The sequence below is a fragment of the Acinonyx jubatus genome, chromosome D2 (genome assembly GCF_027475565.1).
Source record: "Acinonyx jubatus isolate Ajub_Pintada_27869175 chromosome D2, VMU_Ajub_asm_v1.0, whole genome shotgun sequence".
NCBI classification, from domain to species: domain Eukaryota; kingdom Metazoa; phylum Chordata; class Mammalia; order Carnivora; family Felidae; genus Acinonyx; species Acinonyx jubatus.
In genome coordinates this window covers 50,418,478-50,435,079 of record NC_069393.1, presented here as the reverse complement: position 1 = coordinate 50,435,079, position 16,602 = coordinate 50,418,478, and the positions used below count along the sequence as shown (strand labels likewise).

The following is a 16,602-nucleotide window of genomic DNA, read 5'->3' as shown; positions in this document are numbered from 1 at the left end:
TCAAACTCTGAATGACTCTGAACTCTCTACCCTTAAATCACCTTATATCAAAGTCTCTCAGTATAGTAGCTATCACTTATTAAGAATCTATCCTGTGACAGTAAGTGTGTTATACCTAACACAGGCTGTTTTCACAACAACCTTTTGTGGCTGACATTATCTTCTTGACTTTTACAGATATATGCTGAATGAAATTCAATAGCTTTAGGAGCAACTCACCTAAGCAGAGGAAATTAATGTTAAAGAGAAAAACTAAGTGTACTTTAAGGAAATATTTGATGTCCTAGCAATTCAGGAAAGACTCAATATTTTATTTTCCTCTTGCTTCCTCTACCCCTTCTCAATAATAGAAGGTCCCAAAGAACATTGCTCAGTTCATATGTGGAATCTCCAAATAATAAAAAATAACAACTAACTGATCCTATCAATAAAGCCATTTAACAGTTATCAATTCTAATCTCTATAGAATTAGAATACAGATTCCCAAGGAGAGAGAAAATTGGATAAAGAGATAAGACAATGATATCCAGGGGCGCCTGGGTGGCTCAGTCGGTTAAGCGGTTAAGCATCCGACTTCGGCTCAGGTCATGATCTCACAGTCTGTGAGTTCGAGCCCCGCGTCAGGCTCTGTGCTGACAGCTCAGAGCCTGGAGCTGCTTTGGATTCTGTGTCCCCCTCTCTCTCTGCCCCTCCCCTGCTCATGCTCTGTCTCTCTCTGTCTCAAAAATAAATAAAAACATTAAAAAAAAAAAGACAGTGATATCCAATATTTTTCTATAAAACAGTCTTAGTAAATTACATAATTTGCATAATCAAATTCACAAAACTAGTATGTTGATTAGGAAAATAAAATAAAAATAAGCTATATATTTAAAAAGTAAATCATTCCTTACTATAAATATTAGGATACTTAAATAAGAATTGTATTAACTACTAGGGCCAAGTTTGCTTATTTGTATGTTTTGTTCTATAGAATATCTTAAAGGATAGTGGGAGCAAATGCCAAATTTGATGCACTATATATTTCATTTACACATAGTAAGCAATGTAAGTAACCAATTTGTACAATGAGATCAATGAATGGCCTCTCAATAATGGAGCTTTGTTAACTTAGCTTTAAATATCTCTAATAAGTTAATATGCAAAGGAAGGTTTTTGTTTTTTCCACTGATAACTGTCAAAGATAGCCGTTATTTAAGACTTAGCAATAGTAGGATTTAGGGAGCAGTGTGGTTGAAAGAGAGAATCAGAAGGGGAGAATGGCCCAGTAAGATGAGACTGGAAAAGCAGGCAGAACCATCTCATGAAGGCTTCAGGCTATGGAGTAGAGATGATGTGCTGGAAGGAGAAAGGGAAAAATCACTGAGGACTTCTAAGCAGGGAGTGACATGATCATATCTGTATCTTAGAAAAATCACTCTGTCGGCAGTGTAGGCAAGAGGCTGAAGGGAATAATACTAGAAGCTAAACCAGGCCTATCAGAGGAAATCTGAAGTCTGAACCAAGGAAGTCTGAACCAGGACAACAGGAACAGGGAAAGAAGAGGCATGGAGGGCTGGGCCAAAACAATGGCAAAACGTAACAGCTATTTCAGTTCCAAATGTGAAGCATAATGAGAATCACAGAACTCTTCCATAAATTACAAAATAAATAAGGAATGTAAAATGCTCTGTTTCAAATTTCAGGAGAACAGGCATACTTTGACAACTCACCAAAAACTTGAAAATTCTAGACTGGGTTTTATAAGACTATGATTCATGAGTGACCGGAAAAGGAATCAATGCTCGCTGCTAGGCAAAAGCATGTTTCTCATGTCAAGATAATGGATATTTTACTAATTGACAGGGTTATCATTATGCCACTGTTGTGTAGCCATTGTTATGCACAACTAATATAAGGACAGAACTGTGGGAAATACAGGCACACCTTTTGTTATGCTTTACTTTATCCTTTTTCACAGATACTGCATTTTTACAAATTGAAGGTTTGTGGCAACTGCATCAAGGAAGTCTATCAGCACCATTTTTCCAATAACATTTGCTTACTTTGTGTCTCTGTGCCACATTTTGATAAGTCTTGCAATATTTCAAACTTTTTCATTATTATTATGGTGATCTGTAATCAGTGATCCTTGGTATAATTGTTTTGATCTATTGTAATTGTTTTGGGGCACCACAAACCATGGCCATATAAGATGGGAAATTTAATTGGTAAATGTGTGTGTTCTGATTGTTTCATGGATTGGCCTTTCTCCCATCTCCCTCCCTCTCTTTGGGCCTCCTTGTCTCCTGAGAAACAACAATATTGAAATTAGGCCAACTAATAACCCTACAATGGCTTCTAAGTGCTCAAGTGAAGGCAAAACTTGCATATCTAACTTTAAATCAAAAGCCAGAAGTGATTCTGCTTAGTGAAGAAGGTATTTTGATGCATGAAATAAGCTGAAAATTAGGCCTGTGGCACCAAACAGCCAGGTTGAAAATGCAAAGGGAAAGTTCTTGAAGGAAATTAAAAGTGCTACTCCCATGAACACATGAATGATAAGAAAGCAAAACAGCTTTGTGGTTGATATGAAAAAAGGTCTAGTGATCTGGACGGAAGATCAGAGCAGCCACAACATTCCCTTCAACTAAAGCCCCATCCAGAGCAAGGCCCTAACTCTCTACAATTCCATGAAGACTGAGAGAGGTGAGGAAGCTGCAGGAGAAAAGGTGGAAGCTAGCAGAGGTTGGTTCATGAGGTTTAAAGAAAGAAGCTGTCTCCATAACATAAAAGTGCAACGTAAAACAGCAAGTGCTGATGTAGAAGCTGCAGCAGACTATCCAGAAGATCTAAGATAATTCATGAAGGTGGCTGCACTAAACAACAGATTTTTCAGTGTAGACGTAACAGCCTCCTAATGGAAGAAGATTCATCTAAAACTTTCACAGAAAGGAGAAGTTAATGCCTGGTTTCAAAAGACAGGCTGACTCTCTTCTAGGAGCTAATGCAGCCGGTGATTCTAACTTGAAGCCAATGCTCATTGACCACTCTGGAAATTCTAGGGCCCTTAAGAATTATGCTAAGTCTACTCTCCCGGTGCTCTATAAATGGAATAACAAAGCCTGGGTGACAGCACATCTGTTTACAATATGGTTTACTGAGTATTTTAAGCCCACTGCTGAGACCTACTATTCAGAAAAAAAAAGATGCATTTCAAAATATTACTGCTCATTGACAAGGCACCTGGTCACTCAGGAACTCTGATGAAGATGTACAAGGCATCGAATATTGTTTCCACGCCTACTAACACAACATTCTACAGCTCATATATCAAGGAGTCATTTTGATTTCTAAGTCATATTTAAAAAATACACTTCATGAAGCTATAGCTGCCATAGACAGGATTACCTCTGATAGGCCTGGGCAAAGTCAACCGAAAACCTTCTGGAAAAGATTTACCATTCCAGATGACATTAAGAACATTTGTGACTAATGGGAAGAGGTCAAAATATCAGTATTCACAGGAGTTTGGAAGAAGTTGACTCCAACCCTCATGGGAGGACTTTGAGGGGCCCAGGACTTCACTGGAGGGAGATGTGGTGGAAAGAGCAAGAGAACTGGAATCAGAAGTGGAGCCCAAAGGTGGGACTGAACGGCTGCGATCTCACGATAAAACTTGAACAGGTGAGGAGTTGCTTCTTTTTTTTTTTTTTTTTTTAACATTTATTTATTTTTGAGACAGAGAGAGACAGAGCATGAACGGGGGAGGGGCAGAGAGAGAGGGAGACACAGAATCGGAAACAGGCTCCAGGCTCTGAGCCATCAGCCCAGAGCCTGACGCGGGGCTCGAACTCACGGACCGCGAGATCGTGACCTGAGCTGAAGTCGGACGCTCAACCGACTGAGCCACCCAGGCGCCCCGAGGAGTTGCTTCTTATGGATAAGTAAAGAAAGTGGTTTCTTGAGATGGAATCAACTCCTGGTGAAGATTGCTGAAATGTCAAGAAAGGATTTAGATTATTATGAAAACTTAGTTGATAAAGCAGCAGCAGGGTTTGAGACAAATGACTCTCATTTTGAAAGAAATCCTACTGTGGGTAAATGCTATCGACCAGCATCAGAGGCCGCAGAGAAATCATTTGTGAAAGGAAAGCCAATCGATGCAGCAAACTTCACTGTTGTCGTAAGAAACTGCCACAGACACCCCAACCTCAAGGCAAGACTGGGGTGCTTGGGTGGCTCAGTTGGTTGAGTGTCTGACCCTTGATTCTGGCTCATGGGATTGAGCCCCATGTTGGGCTCCACACTGAGTGTGGGATTCTCACTCTTCCTCTGCCCTTCTCCCCATCCTTTAAAGAAAATAAGTAAAAAGGCTTTGCTTAAAAAAAAAAAAACAAGGCAAGACCCTCCACCACAAAAAAGATTACAACTCACTGAAAGCTCCAATGATGGTTAGCATTTTTTAGCAATAAAGTATTTTTAATTAAGGTATGTGTATTGATTTTTAGATATTATGCTTTTATACACTTAATAAGCTACAGTATAGTGTCAACATAATTTTATAGGTACCGGGAAACCAAAAAATTCATTTGACTCACTTTATTGCAATATTTGCTTTATCACAGTACCCTAGAACTCAACCTACAGTATCTCTGAGGCATGTATGATTAAGCTGACAAAGAAGAGAAGGAGTCAACAGCCAAAGAGATATGAAATCCAAGAAAAGGTAATGTGTTAAAAACTAAGGGAGGATAAAGTTTCAAGAAAAAAGTGATCAACGATGTTAAATGATGGAGTGGTTAGGTCTGAAATGAGCCTACTAGAATGAGCAAGTGTGAAATCTAGGGGACACTGGAGACAACAAATTCAGGGAAGGCAGTGGCAGAAACTATATGAAATGGACTGGTGAATGAATGGGAAATTTGGGATGTAGGCAATGAGCAGGGATTGCTCTGTCCAGAAGCTTCATAGCAGGGGAGAAAGGCCAGTGGCTGGAAAGGTACAAAGGTTTGAGGGAAGATACACCGAGCATGTTTCATGGCTGCCAAATCCAATGTTTGCTTCTGTTGACCCCATAGCATTACTGCTATTCTTTGTGCAGGAATGGCCAAGGATGGGAGCGGAGACAGGCACTCAACCAAAAGGCAGCCATCTGCAGCCTATGTGGCTACACATTAGGTTACCTGACATAAAGGGCATCAATGCTTCCTAGCATTTCATCAGAAGGTCTTTCCAGATTTCAGATAAAGGAATATGGAAAAGAGAGCCCAGCCAAGAGTAAGAGAACAGCAGAGGCACAGAAAGTAGCCAGTCTCTCTTCCACTTTGCTTTCTGGTTCTGATATGCATGCATGTATCATTGCAATAAACCCCCTTTCTCTTTTCTTTTTTAAAAAATTTTTAATGTTTATTTTTGAGAGAGAGAGACAGAGCATGAGTGGGGGAGAGGCAGAGAGAAAGGGAGACACTGAATCCGAAGCAGGCTCCAGGCTCCAAACTGGAGCCCAATGTGGCACTCAAATCCATGAACTGCGAGATCATGACCTGAACCGAAGTCGGATGCTTAACTGACTGAGCCACCCAGGCGTCCCCCACCTTTTTCAAAAAGGAGGCATATTTGTCCTTACTTTCTGCTCCTTCTAATCAAAAAACCTTAAATGACACGAAAAAGAAATCCTTGGTCTCGTAAGTCTCTCGTTTGTAAGACAGCTGTGTTCTTGATACCTTATACTTAGATGACATGGGATAAATTGTGGACCGTTTTACAGGTTGACAGTACACTACAGATTAACAACAGCCAACTCTCAAAACAGCCGCTGCCCCACACTCTTGTCCAAGACATAAGAGAACTCTTACACGAAACCAATACTTTCATGAGAAGAAACAGGGCAGCATATTGTGCCGTGTAAACTAAAAATCAGAGAAACAACTCAACAAGCTATTGGGTATTAACTGACATCAAACATCAGACTAAATTAAAGGTTAGAGATCATTACTTTTTGAGTCATCTAAGAATTGGACCTACCACAATTACATCTGGTTTCGTGAGGAGTTTCGGAAATGCGATCTGTGAGTCCTACAGAAGGAGAACATTAAGGATGAAGTCCTGGAATGTGGCCAGCCTGCAAACAGTGGGCTGGATGTGTTGAAGAACACAGAGTAGCAGGATACCCAACCAGCTGTTACAGATTGAAGATAAGCACAAATGGGGGGGGGGGGGGGCAGGGAACAGCAAGAATTCATTGAGGAAAAAACTCAAAATATTTAAACCTGGTATAGCAAATAATAGACTTGACTCTCTAGGCAGAGGCAACTGTGAGTTCAACGAACAGCAGAAAAATTTTTACGCAGTAATTATATAACTAACCAAAGATTACATTTCACAAGTACCTAACATTGACCTCAGTGGTCTCTATAATCACAAGCAATTTCAAAAAATGGAAATAAAAAATACTTAGACAAATAGACAAAAACTGCTCTGCTCCTGTTAACATATAATACTGTCAACTTTATTTTAAATTTTATTTTAATACAAATTCCTATTTTCAACTTTTACTGAGGAACAAACTACCCCTGAGTTAAATTTCTGATTTCTTTTCCATATTTCTCATCAGATACTAATAAAAGGGACATTCATAGTTTTCCATAATAGCTTTTGTGCTGAATACCAAGTTCCACCATATTCAAGATTGTGATAAAATTTACCTTGCTCATCCTCTAATCCCCAAAAGCTGCTGTACAATATAAAACATTTTTGTTCACATTCTAAACCAATCATTGATAAAATAATCCTTGCTGGCTCTGTTTCACCATGAAACATTTTCAAGCCATAGCATCTCACCACTATGTTAGACTGAATTAAAATTGAATTTCTCTATCTACAAAACTCATTATTCATTCATAACATGGTTCAACCTACTAGTTTTGTGAACAAGCTGGAAATGCTTGCATTTTAAACTGTATCAAGTGAAAATTAATGTTACATTCTAGCTATTTGGATGGGTCAACTGGCCGAAATTTTACTCACGGAAGAGACCAACACTGCAAATGTACAGCTAGATGAACTTGACACAGAGCTCCGCGGATACGTAAGCTCTGGATGCAGAGCTGTCGCCGGGGTCCAGTCAACAGGACATGCTAGATTACATTCAGTATCGTCTGACATGTACATGATGTATTTTAGAAAATGCTCCATACAATAAACAACATCTGGACATTCTAAAATGTGCAATAACACTTCGTTAGTTGGAAAACACACTTATGTAGAATACCTGTCATCAATAATGCCAAATAAAGAACCAAGGGAATTCAACCTGTGTCTCCAACTTTCTGGTCTAAGAATCCCTTTACCCTCTTAAAAATTATTGCATGTATTAATTCCTTTCAAGAGAACAATAAACCCGTTTGTGGAAAATATTATTTTCCCAAACAAACAAACCTCTTAGTGAGAACAGTGCCATTGTTTTGCATTTTGCAAATCTATTTTTTAACATCTGATTTCACAGAAGACAGCTGGATTCTTCTACCTGCTTCTGTGTTCAATTTGTTGCGATACCAAGTGTCATGTATCCTCTAGAAAACTAGGCTCTACACTCCGATGCTACACTTAGTATCATCATAGAAGTAGTTTCCACCTCATGTATCTCTATAAGGAGGAGGAGGAGGACACTCTGAGGATTGCAACAATAGGCATTCAAACTAAGAATGAATTTAAGGAATCTTGGGAGGACAAGAAGATATTCTCTAGATCTGCACTGCTTAATATGCCCATTTGCTGGAGCATATACTACATTTGCTAGAGGGAGCTACTGAGTACTTGAAATGTGCTAGTCCAAACAGATATCTATGAAGTATAAAATACACAATTTTCAAAGACTTAGTACGAAAGAGAGGCAAAGTCTCTCGGGAAGTGTCTATATTGGTTAAATACCGAAGTGTAAGTTTCTGGATATGTTGGGCTAAATAAAATATATTATTAAAAGTAACTTTTCCTCTTTATTTTTACTCTTTTTAATGTAGCTATTAGAAAGTTTTTAATTACATGTGTGGTTCACATTATATTTCTATTCGACAGAGCTGATCCAGACAGATGAAAACATACTTTCCTAAACTAGACTCAATACAACATACAACCTTAGGAAAAAGAAAAGAACTATTATTCGGATTCAGAATATCCCTGCATCACTTTTGGATGAAGGGCTTTGCTGGAAAAGTGGTAAATATAAATGCAGTATAAAACAGACTATAGAAAAAGAACGAAAGATTATCTAAATGGATAAAAACTGAGTTTCTTGCATTGGTGATTTCTGATACGCATGTAGGGATAATAGCAATCTATACTTTGGGCCATGCCTCACTGAAATTTATTTTTCAAATCCAAAGATAAATATTTCAGCAACAGTTTAAGTGCTCCTAAGGTAATGCATGTATCATTCAGTATTAAGGAGTCCGGGGACTACCTATCATGCATAGAAAAACTACTTTACGAAAGATTAAGTGACTTTCTATGATACTGAGTAAAGGTCACTGTATCAAAAGGCAGGTGAACATATGTACATTTATATGTTTAAGTTAATGGGGCGCCTGGGTGGCTCAGTCGATTAAGGGTCTGACCCTTGATTTTGGTTCAGGCCATGATCTCACGGTTTGTGAGTTCGAGCCCCATGTCAGGCTCTGTGCTGACAGCTCAGAGCCTGGAGCCTGCTTCGGATTCTGTGTTTCCCTCTCTCTCTGCCCCTCCCCTGTTCTTTCCCTCTCTCAAAAATAAACATTAAAGTTTTTTATATGTTTAAGTTAAAATAAAAAGCATTTAAGATTCTCTGCTTTATCAATTTTTTTTTTTTTAATAGAAACTGACCTAAACCACCAGTTAGGGACACATCAGATGAGAGGCCTCAATTGTATTTAGTCTACAAAGGAGACTATTTTAAGCCCTGTTACTGGATAAAGACATTTTGTTTTTCTTTTTTTGTTTTTTTTTTTTTTCACAGTTCCCTATTAGGATGCTGCGTTATAAAATCAAAAGTGCTAACTTTGCTCTGTAGCCTTCTATTAAGATGTGAAAAGTTAGCTACTTGCAAGGTGTGAACTTCCCTCCCAAACTAAGTAGCACCAGTCCAAGTGGAATTGCTTTTCTTAAGTGACATAAACCAACTCTTTCAAAGGAGACTAGGAATAAGGATGTGGATTCTGAAACAAAATCTTGACACCAGAAAAGTCACAATGCAATTAATTAATCTTATAAATAACTGAAAAGTAATCCGACTTAATATAAAAGAAAGGTTAGTCCTGAAGCTCAGAAAATTCAGTATTCACTTATCAGGAAAGCAAGGTGGCATGGGAAATTTTATTCACATATCTTACAACATAGGAATAGAAAAAAATTTTTCATCAACAGATTATCTTTATACAGTAAAATACTACTTCTAAAATGTCTGATTTGATGCAATCGCAATTCCTCAACCAATTTGCTATTCTTTAATAAAAACATGTGGATCAAAAGCAAGGTAATTTGAAAGAGAGCTCTTTTTAATGACTAGGCTCAGACTTCAGACAGACTTTTCAATTCAGTTGAATTAGTAAAATTTCAATAATTTCTAATTTTAAAATTTTTAAAAAATGTTTTATTTATTTTTGAGAGAGAGAGACAGAGTACGAGCAGGGGAGAGGCAGAGAGAGCAAGAGACAGAATCCACAAAGCAGGCTCCAGGCTCCCAGCTGTCAGCACAGAGCCCTACATGGGGCTCCGACCCATGAACCACAGGATCATGAGACCTGAGCCGAAGTCGGACACTTAACTGACGGAGCCACCCAGGCACCCCAATAATTTCTATTTTTAAGAGGCATATTCATTTACTACAATCATTCCCCCAAAGATGTTTTTTGATTGCGTACTAAAATGTCACTAAGTTACAAATATCAACTTAGGAACAACTTGTTATTCATATAAGGCGTAGCAGTCTAACATTTTTGCAAGGCAAGACCAGAGAAAAAGTAGGCAAATCAAAGCTTCCCAGAGCCTTCTCAGCTCCACCTACTTCCTCACTTGTCTTCTGTTGATCCTTCTCTACTCTCTCTTCCTCAACTCAAACTCAAAATAAGTTAATTTCCAAACACTATGCCAAAACAAGCTGCTGCTCTGGCAACACTAGCTGTATCCCTTTGTGAAGCTATTTCTTTTCCTCTCCAAAAAGAAATTCACGTGAACCCAGGCATACACCAGCCCTGAAGAGTTCAGAGGACGCGTGAGGTCCTTTAATTCAGTGTGTGTGAGTGTCTGTGTGTGTATGTGTGTGTGTGGTGTCTACGCACAGAAGGAAAGGAGAAAGAAGACAGGGTGGTACGGGGCTGGAGGCTTGATACACAAAGTTGTGAAGGAGAGTACCAAAGCCACAGGATGGACTTAGAAAGGGCTGGCTGGCTTACAAACAGCTTTCCAGCGACAGATGTTGGTTTGCAAATAATAATAATAATAATATCATCCAACATTTATTCAGCTCACTTTGTCAAGCCTCTTTCCTAAATGCTTTTTGTGTATTAATTTAGTCTTCTCATCTCCCCTGTGAAGAAGATTCAGAATCATATAAGGCACTTTTGGAGGTTCCCTGGTTCACAACGCACAATGACCACTTTTCTCCAATTGTTAAATATAGTCAAATTACTCACGTCCTAACATTCTGAATTAGTTATGAATGAGAGAGTAAGCAGGCAACTACATAATGGCTGTGCAGTTAAAAAAATTGACAAACAGACTTTACAACCCACTCAAAATTAGAGACACCCTGGATATGTGTTTATATAGCTATAGCCCTTCCTTTTTACATTGCAAGACTCTCAGATTATTTTTCTCTAATTAGACTGCTTTATTTTACATAGAAGTTAATGATACATTCACACCATCACGAAAACTGACACTATCAGATATCCTTGAACACATCTTTCTCTTCCATAATAGTTCTATCTCCAGTAACAAAGTTTTGAACAAACTTGTCACTGGACCATAACCTCTTTTCAAAAATAACAAATACTGCTGTAGGTGCAGGTTTTTTGAACCACACTGCCCCTCACCAGCAATATAGTATGTGGAAAGAGCAGACTATAGAGTTTTTGAGTCAGAAACATCTCAATTTTAAAACCAACTCTGCTCCTAACCGGCCATTTTACCCTCCAGCAAGGAACAGGTAACCTCTCTGACTCTCAGATTCCTTTTCTGTGAAATAAGAAGATTATCTTCCTCACCATCACAGTGGTTGTGGTGACTGTTTTTGGTTGCAATCTGACTAAACAAGAGACACAGGGAAAATGCTTAGTGTAGAGTAGGTACTCAAATACTAGCTATTATTTATGATTTATATGTATTAAGCATACACATATATGATGTATTTTTGTAATATCTGTTGTTTATTCAATTGCTTAAAATACCTTCGGCACCACAGCCTTCACTCTTTCCTGTCTCACCTCTTGTTTAGAACAAGATGGACAAAGGGCACAAGATTCTCCGTATGTTAGATTGTTCCGAACACTAGATGGGACAGAGTTTATGTGAGTTTATACACATCATTTGGAATGATGTTGGCTGGATTACCTTTTTATGTAAACATGTTTCTCTGAGAGAACCTGTCTGGAAACTGCAGAATCCTTTTATGTATCAATCTTCCCTCTTTTTCATTCTGTTCTCTAATAAGGTTCCACATCACGCGGGTTCCTCCACCCCTTACCCTTATCACATGGCCACCACCTGAGTGGATGCACCTGTCATCTTGGGTACTGACTACAAAGCTCCTTCCTTTACACTCTTCCTCCTCCTGTCCATGCTATTGCTAATCACCACCATGGATTTCATTATGCCATTCATTCTCTATTCAAGCAACTCCAGTGGCTTCCCACTAACCATGGATAAAAAAAAAAAAAAAAAAAGTCCATACTTCTGTGCCTAGTGATCTGACTCCAGCCCCCATGCAATCTTACTTACCTCCCACAAGTTCCCAGCACGCTTCCATTGGACTCGTTGTATGGCTCCCTAATGCTTCTCTGTAAGCCTTGTTCATGTTGTTTTCCCCACTGGAGTACTTTTCCCACTTTCTTTTGCCCATCCAAATCCTATCATCCTTCAATGGCCAGCCAGCTTAAATAATTACCTTTACTTCCAGGCCTTTCTTCACAGTTCTGCACACATTGATTTCCTTACTCTGGTCTCCTATGGGGCAAATTGTTTCTATGGCTCACTGTGACTTCTACACATTGCTTTGCTTTGTTATGTTTCTATGTGTTAGCCCTGCCTACCCCGAGGCAGGCATGTTTTTAAACCTTGTTTTTATGTTTTCTTAGCATCTAGCCCAAAGCTAAACATAATAGGTGTTTAATAACTGGTAGTTACATTTTGGCTAGTGGTTCCACTAAGCCCATTTATACATACCTCATACAATGTGTACAAACTTCTCATTCCTGCTACTGATTTCCTATCAAATCTTCTCCACAAACTTTGTGCTTTCCCTCAAAACCTTCCCTCACCTTCCACCTACTTGACAAGTCTCCTGGCCCTCACTGTGGGCAAACTTCTCTTTGAAATCCTGAACTAATTTCCCCATTTCCCTTCACCTTCTTGACCTGATTAAAGCTAACTCTTGCTAGAACCCATTCCACTCCTTGCCACCCTATCCTGTGGAGAACCTCCTCCCTTTTCCTGTTCATCTGATTTAAATGTTGAAGTAGACAAACTCATCCTCACCACCACTCATTTCTGCTCTTCCTTTGACCACTTTCTTCTCCCCCATTCACCATATTTTTCTAACTTCCGTTAGCAACTATAGTAGCAACTAATTTGCAATATTCTCCTCCACTCTAATCCATCAGTCTCAGCAGCTTCAGTGTTCACACCACCAGCCTTTCGTATCCAAGCACTATTTCCAATTCCTTGGGCTCCTCACCTCTGCAGATCTGCACGACCTCGCCACACAAACCACGCACCTTGATGGTTCTCTCAGGGCTCTATCCTGAGCCTCTCGAGCATCCTAGAGCCACTTTAACCACCTTTTCTCTGAGTTCTCCCACCACCCCTGGTTTCTGCTGTGCCCCATTCATTTAATCCATACCTTTCACCAGTCCATTTCAAATACTGCTCTACCAACTAAGTAGACTTGAAGCAATGTAGTTAAAACACAGATTCCATGGAGCCCTTAATTCAGTACATAAAGCATCAATTTTTCAATCTTAGCTACATGTGAGAAGTAAAAAGAAGCCTGAGATCGATTTCACTGGCTTGCATTTGAAGCCGGGCAATGATGGCTCTAACAGCTCCCCAGGCGATTCTACGGTGCAACAAACGTTGAAAACCGGTGCTGTGGAGGGAGACCTGGGAATTAGGATTTTGACGTGCTACCAGGGTAACTCTGGTCAGTCAGGTTTGAGACCACTGTGTTAGGCACTTCCTGGCTAGAATGGGCTTCCTTCACACTTCAGGGGTCTTAGGATCAATCACTTTAGGGTTCTCTTTCCAGCACCCTGAAGCCCACTCCTGCACATTTCTTTAAACTTCCAGGATATAGTCCCAACTCTTCAGGCTTCATTAGGGTCATCATAATCTGACCTTCTACTTATTCTAGGGAGCTGTCACTCTGAATTATTTCCAAACTCTCACAAAAACGTGATAGAATGATTTTTGGAAAAAGCCAATAATGGAGGGTTACATTAATTGAATCATGAACTCAGTCTACACAGACAGAACTGATCACCTGGGGCAAAAAAGAATCACGAAAGTAGCCCAGAGAAAAAAGTTACTGATGGCAATCAGGTTCCTAAGCAAACTTCCAGAAGCTCCATCTAATCCACAATAGAGGCTGAAAAAGAACCAAACAGGCCACAAACTGTCTTTCCCTGCCCCTCCACACCAAGGCCTTCCCCACTTGCTGGTGAACTGAGACATCATCCCAGCTCTCTTGCCCTCTGGAGAACCAAACACATATTTTCTTCAATTTTCTTTAATTTCTGTAATTCAAGGTTAAAAAAAAAAAAAGCTTACTGAACTCTATTCTTCTGTTTGACTAGTGGTAAAAGTCCATAATCCTTTATTCACACTTCCGAAACCCCATAAGCTATTAAAACGGAAAGGCTTTTGTAACTCATATGGTGATGAAACATGTACCTGACCTGAACTCTTTGACAATCCAACCTGATCTGAACTGATCTGATGCTATTTATACTTAAGTCTGACTTCACCTCACTTAGTGGGAACAAACATACATTACACTGCAGAACTACTGACATGTTGATTATAGGGAACTGGCCAGGACCCCACTTGTGGATATTATACATGACCTATATACCAAATTACCTTCCTAAAAATCTGAAAATTTCTGAATTCCAAGGGTTTCAGGCAACAGTCTGTAGTCCTGGGTCCGTACTATCAATTTCTCCAAGTTTTTATTACAAGCCTTCAATTTTTCAGCCACACTGAGATAAATATGTTTTGGGGAGGACACTCACTTGAGGACCCACATTCATGTAACTGTTTCTCATAAGCATATGCATTCATTGTTTTAAACAACCGATTTAGAAATGAACTTTTAAAACACTGCCTTTTTGCAAGTTCAGAAAGTCCTGGATAAGCTCTGAAAGTCCAGGGTACCAACACAGGAACCCCAATGGGTCTGCAAGCAGTTGGATGACAAATTCCTTCAAAGCATTTCCCAAAGTGATTCCTAACCGCAACTCCAATTTACCACTCAACTGTAGCTATATTTTACCATATGTGTTCTTTTATTACTGTCCACACAGCCACAATGATTTAATGAAGAGAGCCTGTTCTAACAATTTCCAGTTATCACAGTCCTTAGACATTTTTGAAAAACCTACAGAATCAAAACATTATTCCTAACGCTTTAAAGAGTGAGCTATTTTAGTAACTTCTTAGTCATTTAAGAGGGAGGTTTTAAGAAATGAATTGCAAGTAGGAATAAAGAAAATGTATCATGTTCTTTAAACTTTTACTATTTTGTCAAGCACAGATGCATGACAAGTCATGGTCTTTAAATGTACCAAAGCAAACTTTCAGAAAGTACATGTTATGTCAAATAAAAATCCCAGAAGTTAAAGATTAATTTTTGTGTGTGTGCTCCAAAGTACCAGAGTCATAACCATCAGTAAAAACAGGGAAGGGGGGGGGGGGGGTTGTCCCATTACATCATCTGGCAATATGTAGTTTGAAGCCGCTGAGCGCTCTCCAAATAATCCTTAAGAAAATCCAGCTGGGAAATCATCCCTGTCAAGCTTAGATAACTTGAGTTTAAATAAAAGGTTAAAAAAGCCTCCCCACCTTACGTCACATGTCTGTACCATATGAAAACTAAAACCATCACCGAGGCATCTACCTCCCACTACCCTGACAGCCACGGAAAGGTCACAATTAAGTGGAAACTCGCCGCCCAGCCTGTGCAATCCGAAGGGGGGGAAGGGAAAGAAAAGCGAAGCCAGGGGGGAAATCTCGGCGCCCCTAAGGCAGGCAGGCAGGCACCTCCGTGGAAAACCCACTCCTCCCTGCCTGACACCTTATCCTCATCCAACAGATGATAACGTCGCCTCCGAGATGCTGGCCATTTCCTTAGACAAAGTGGGCCCCTCAAAGCAGACAATAACCGCGAACAGCCAGCGGACGCGGCCACCCCAACATTTCCCGAGGGTGAAAGGTGCAGCTTTAGAGGTGTTCGCGGCTGTCCACCAGGCACACACTACTGCGGTCCGGGGAAGGGTGGCCCGGGCGCATCTCCGCGGCGGGCCCCGAGGGTCTCCGAGCGCCCCCCGCCCTCCCTCCAGACGCCCGCCGTCGGGGCGCCCGGCTGCCCCCGCCCGTCACCTACCGCAGTCGCGCCGGCGCCCGCCGACACGATGGGCGGCAGCTTCTCGCGCTCCGGCTCCTTCCCTTTCCTCTCGTCCGGAGCGGCCGCCGCCACCTCCGGCGGCGCGGCAGGCGAGGGCACCCGACCCGCCTCACTCATGTCGGGCCGGGCGGCGGGAGCGCGAGGCGGCGGCGGCGGCGGCGGCGGCGGCGGCCGGGCTGCGGCTGGGGCTGGCGCTGCTGCCGCCGCGGCCGCGAGAGGGCTCTGGGCCGCCGCTTCCAACCGCCGCCGCCGCCTCCGCCCGCGCTCCCCGCGCCCGCGCTCCCCGCGCCCGCGCTCCCCGCGCCCGCGCTCCCCGCGCCCGCGCTCCCCGCGCCCGCGCTCCCCGCCGCCCGGCCTGGGGTGCGAGCCCGGATGCCCCGCCCTGCCACCACCCCCGCGCGCGCCCGGGCCCGCGGCCGCCGCTCGCCGCTCGCCGCGGCCGCCCCCGCCCCGCCCCGGGCTCGCGGGTTGCTGGTCGGGGCGCCCGCCGCTGCCGGCCGGGCCGTTCTCGGGGTTGGGAGAGGAGGCCCCGCGGCCGACGCCGGCCGCCATGTTGTTTGCCGACTGTCGCCAGGCACGGCGAGGAGGGGTCTGCCCTTAAGGGTCTGGGCTCGGGGGGACAAGCGGAGGTCTGCAGAGGGTCGGGCCGGGATAGAGAGCGCCCGAGTTGGCGCTGGTTAGGGCGGGGCGGGCGCGGCCACATGCTTTACATGGACAGCCCTGACCTTGGGCGTCCGGGACCCGCGGGA

General features: G+C 41.9%; 1 protein-coding gene across 3 annotated transcripts in view; it reads right to left on the bottom strand.

Annotated features, from left to right (window-relative positions):
• HECTD2 (HECT domain E3 ubiquitin protein ligase 2) overlaps positions 1-16,126 on the bottom strand; it is a 77,815-nt gene extending 61,689 nt beyond the window's left edge. The window contains exon 1 of one of the 3 annotated variants that reach the window (XM_027062613.2): positions 15,833-16,126. In XM_027062613.2, coding sequence (XP_026918414.1) covers positions 15,833-15,970 — 138 coding nt within the window. In that variant the 5' untranslated portion in view covers positions 15,971-16,126. Of the gene's footprint in view, positions 1-7,008; positions 15,804-15,832 lie in introns of those variants that run through there. The other 2 variants (XM_053206878.1, XM_015061924.3) reach the window with 2 other exon arrangements.
• Between the last annotated feature and the right edge of the window lie 476 nt (positions 16,127-16,602).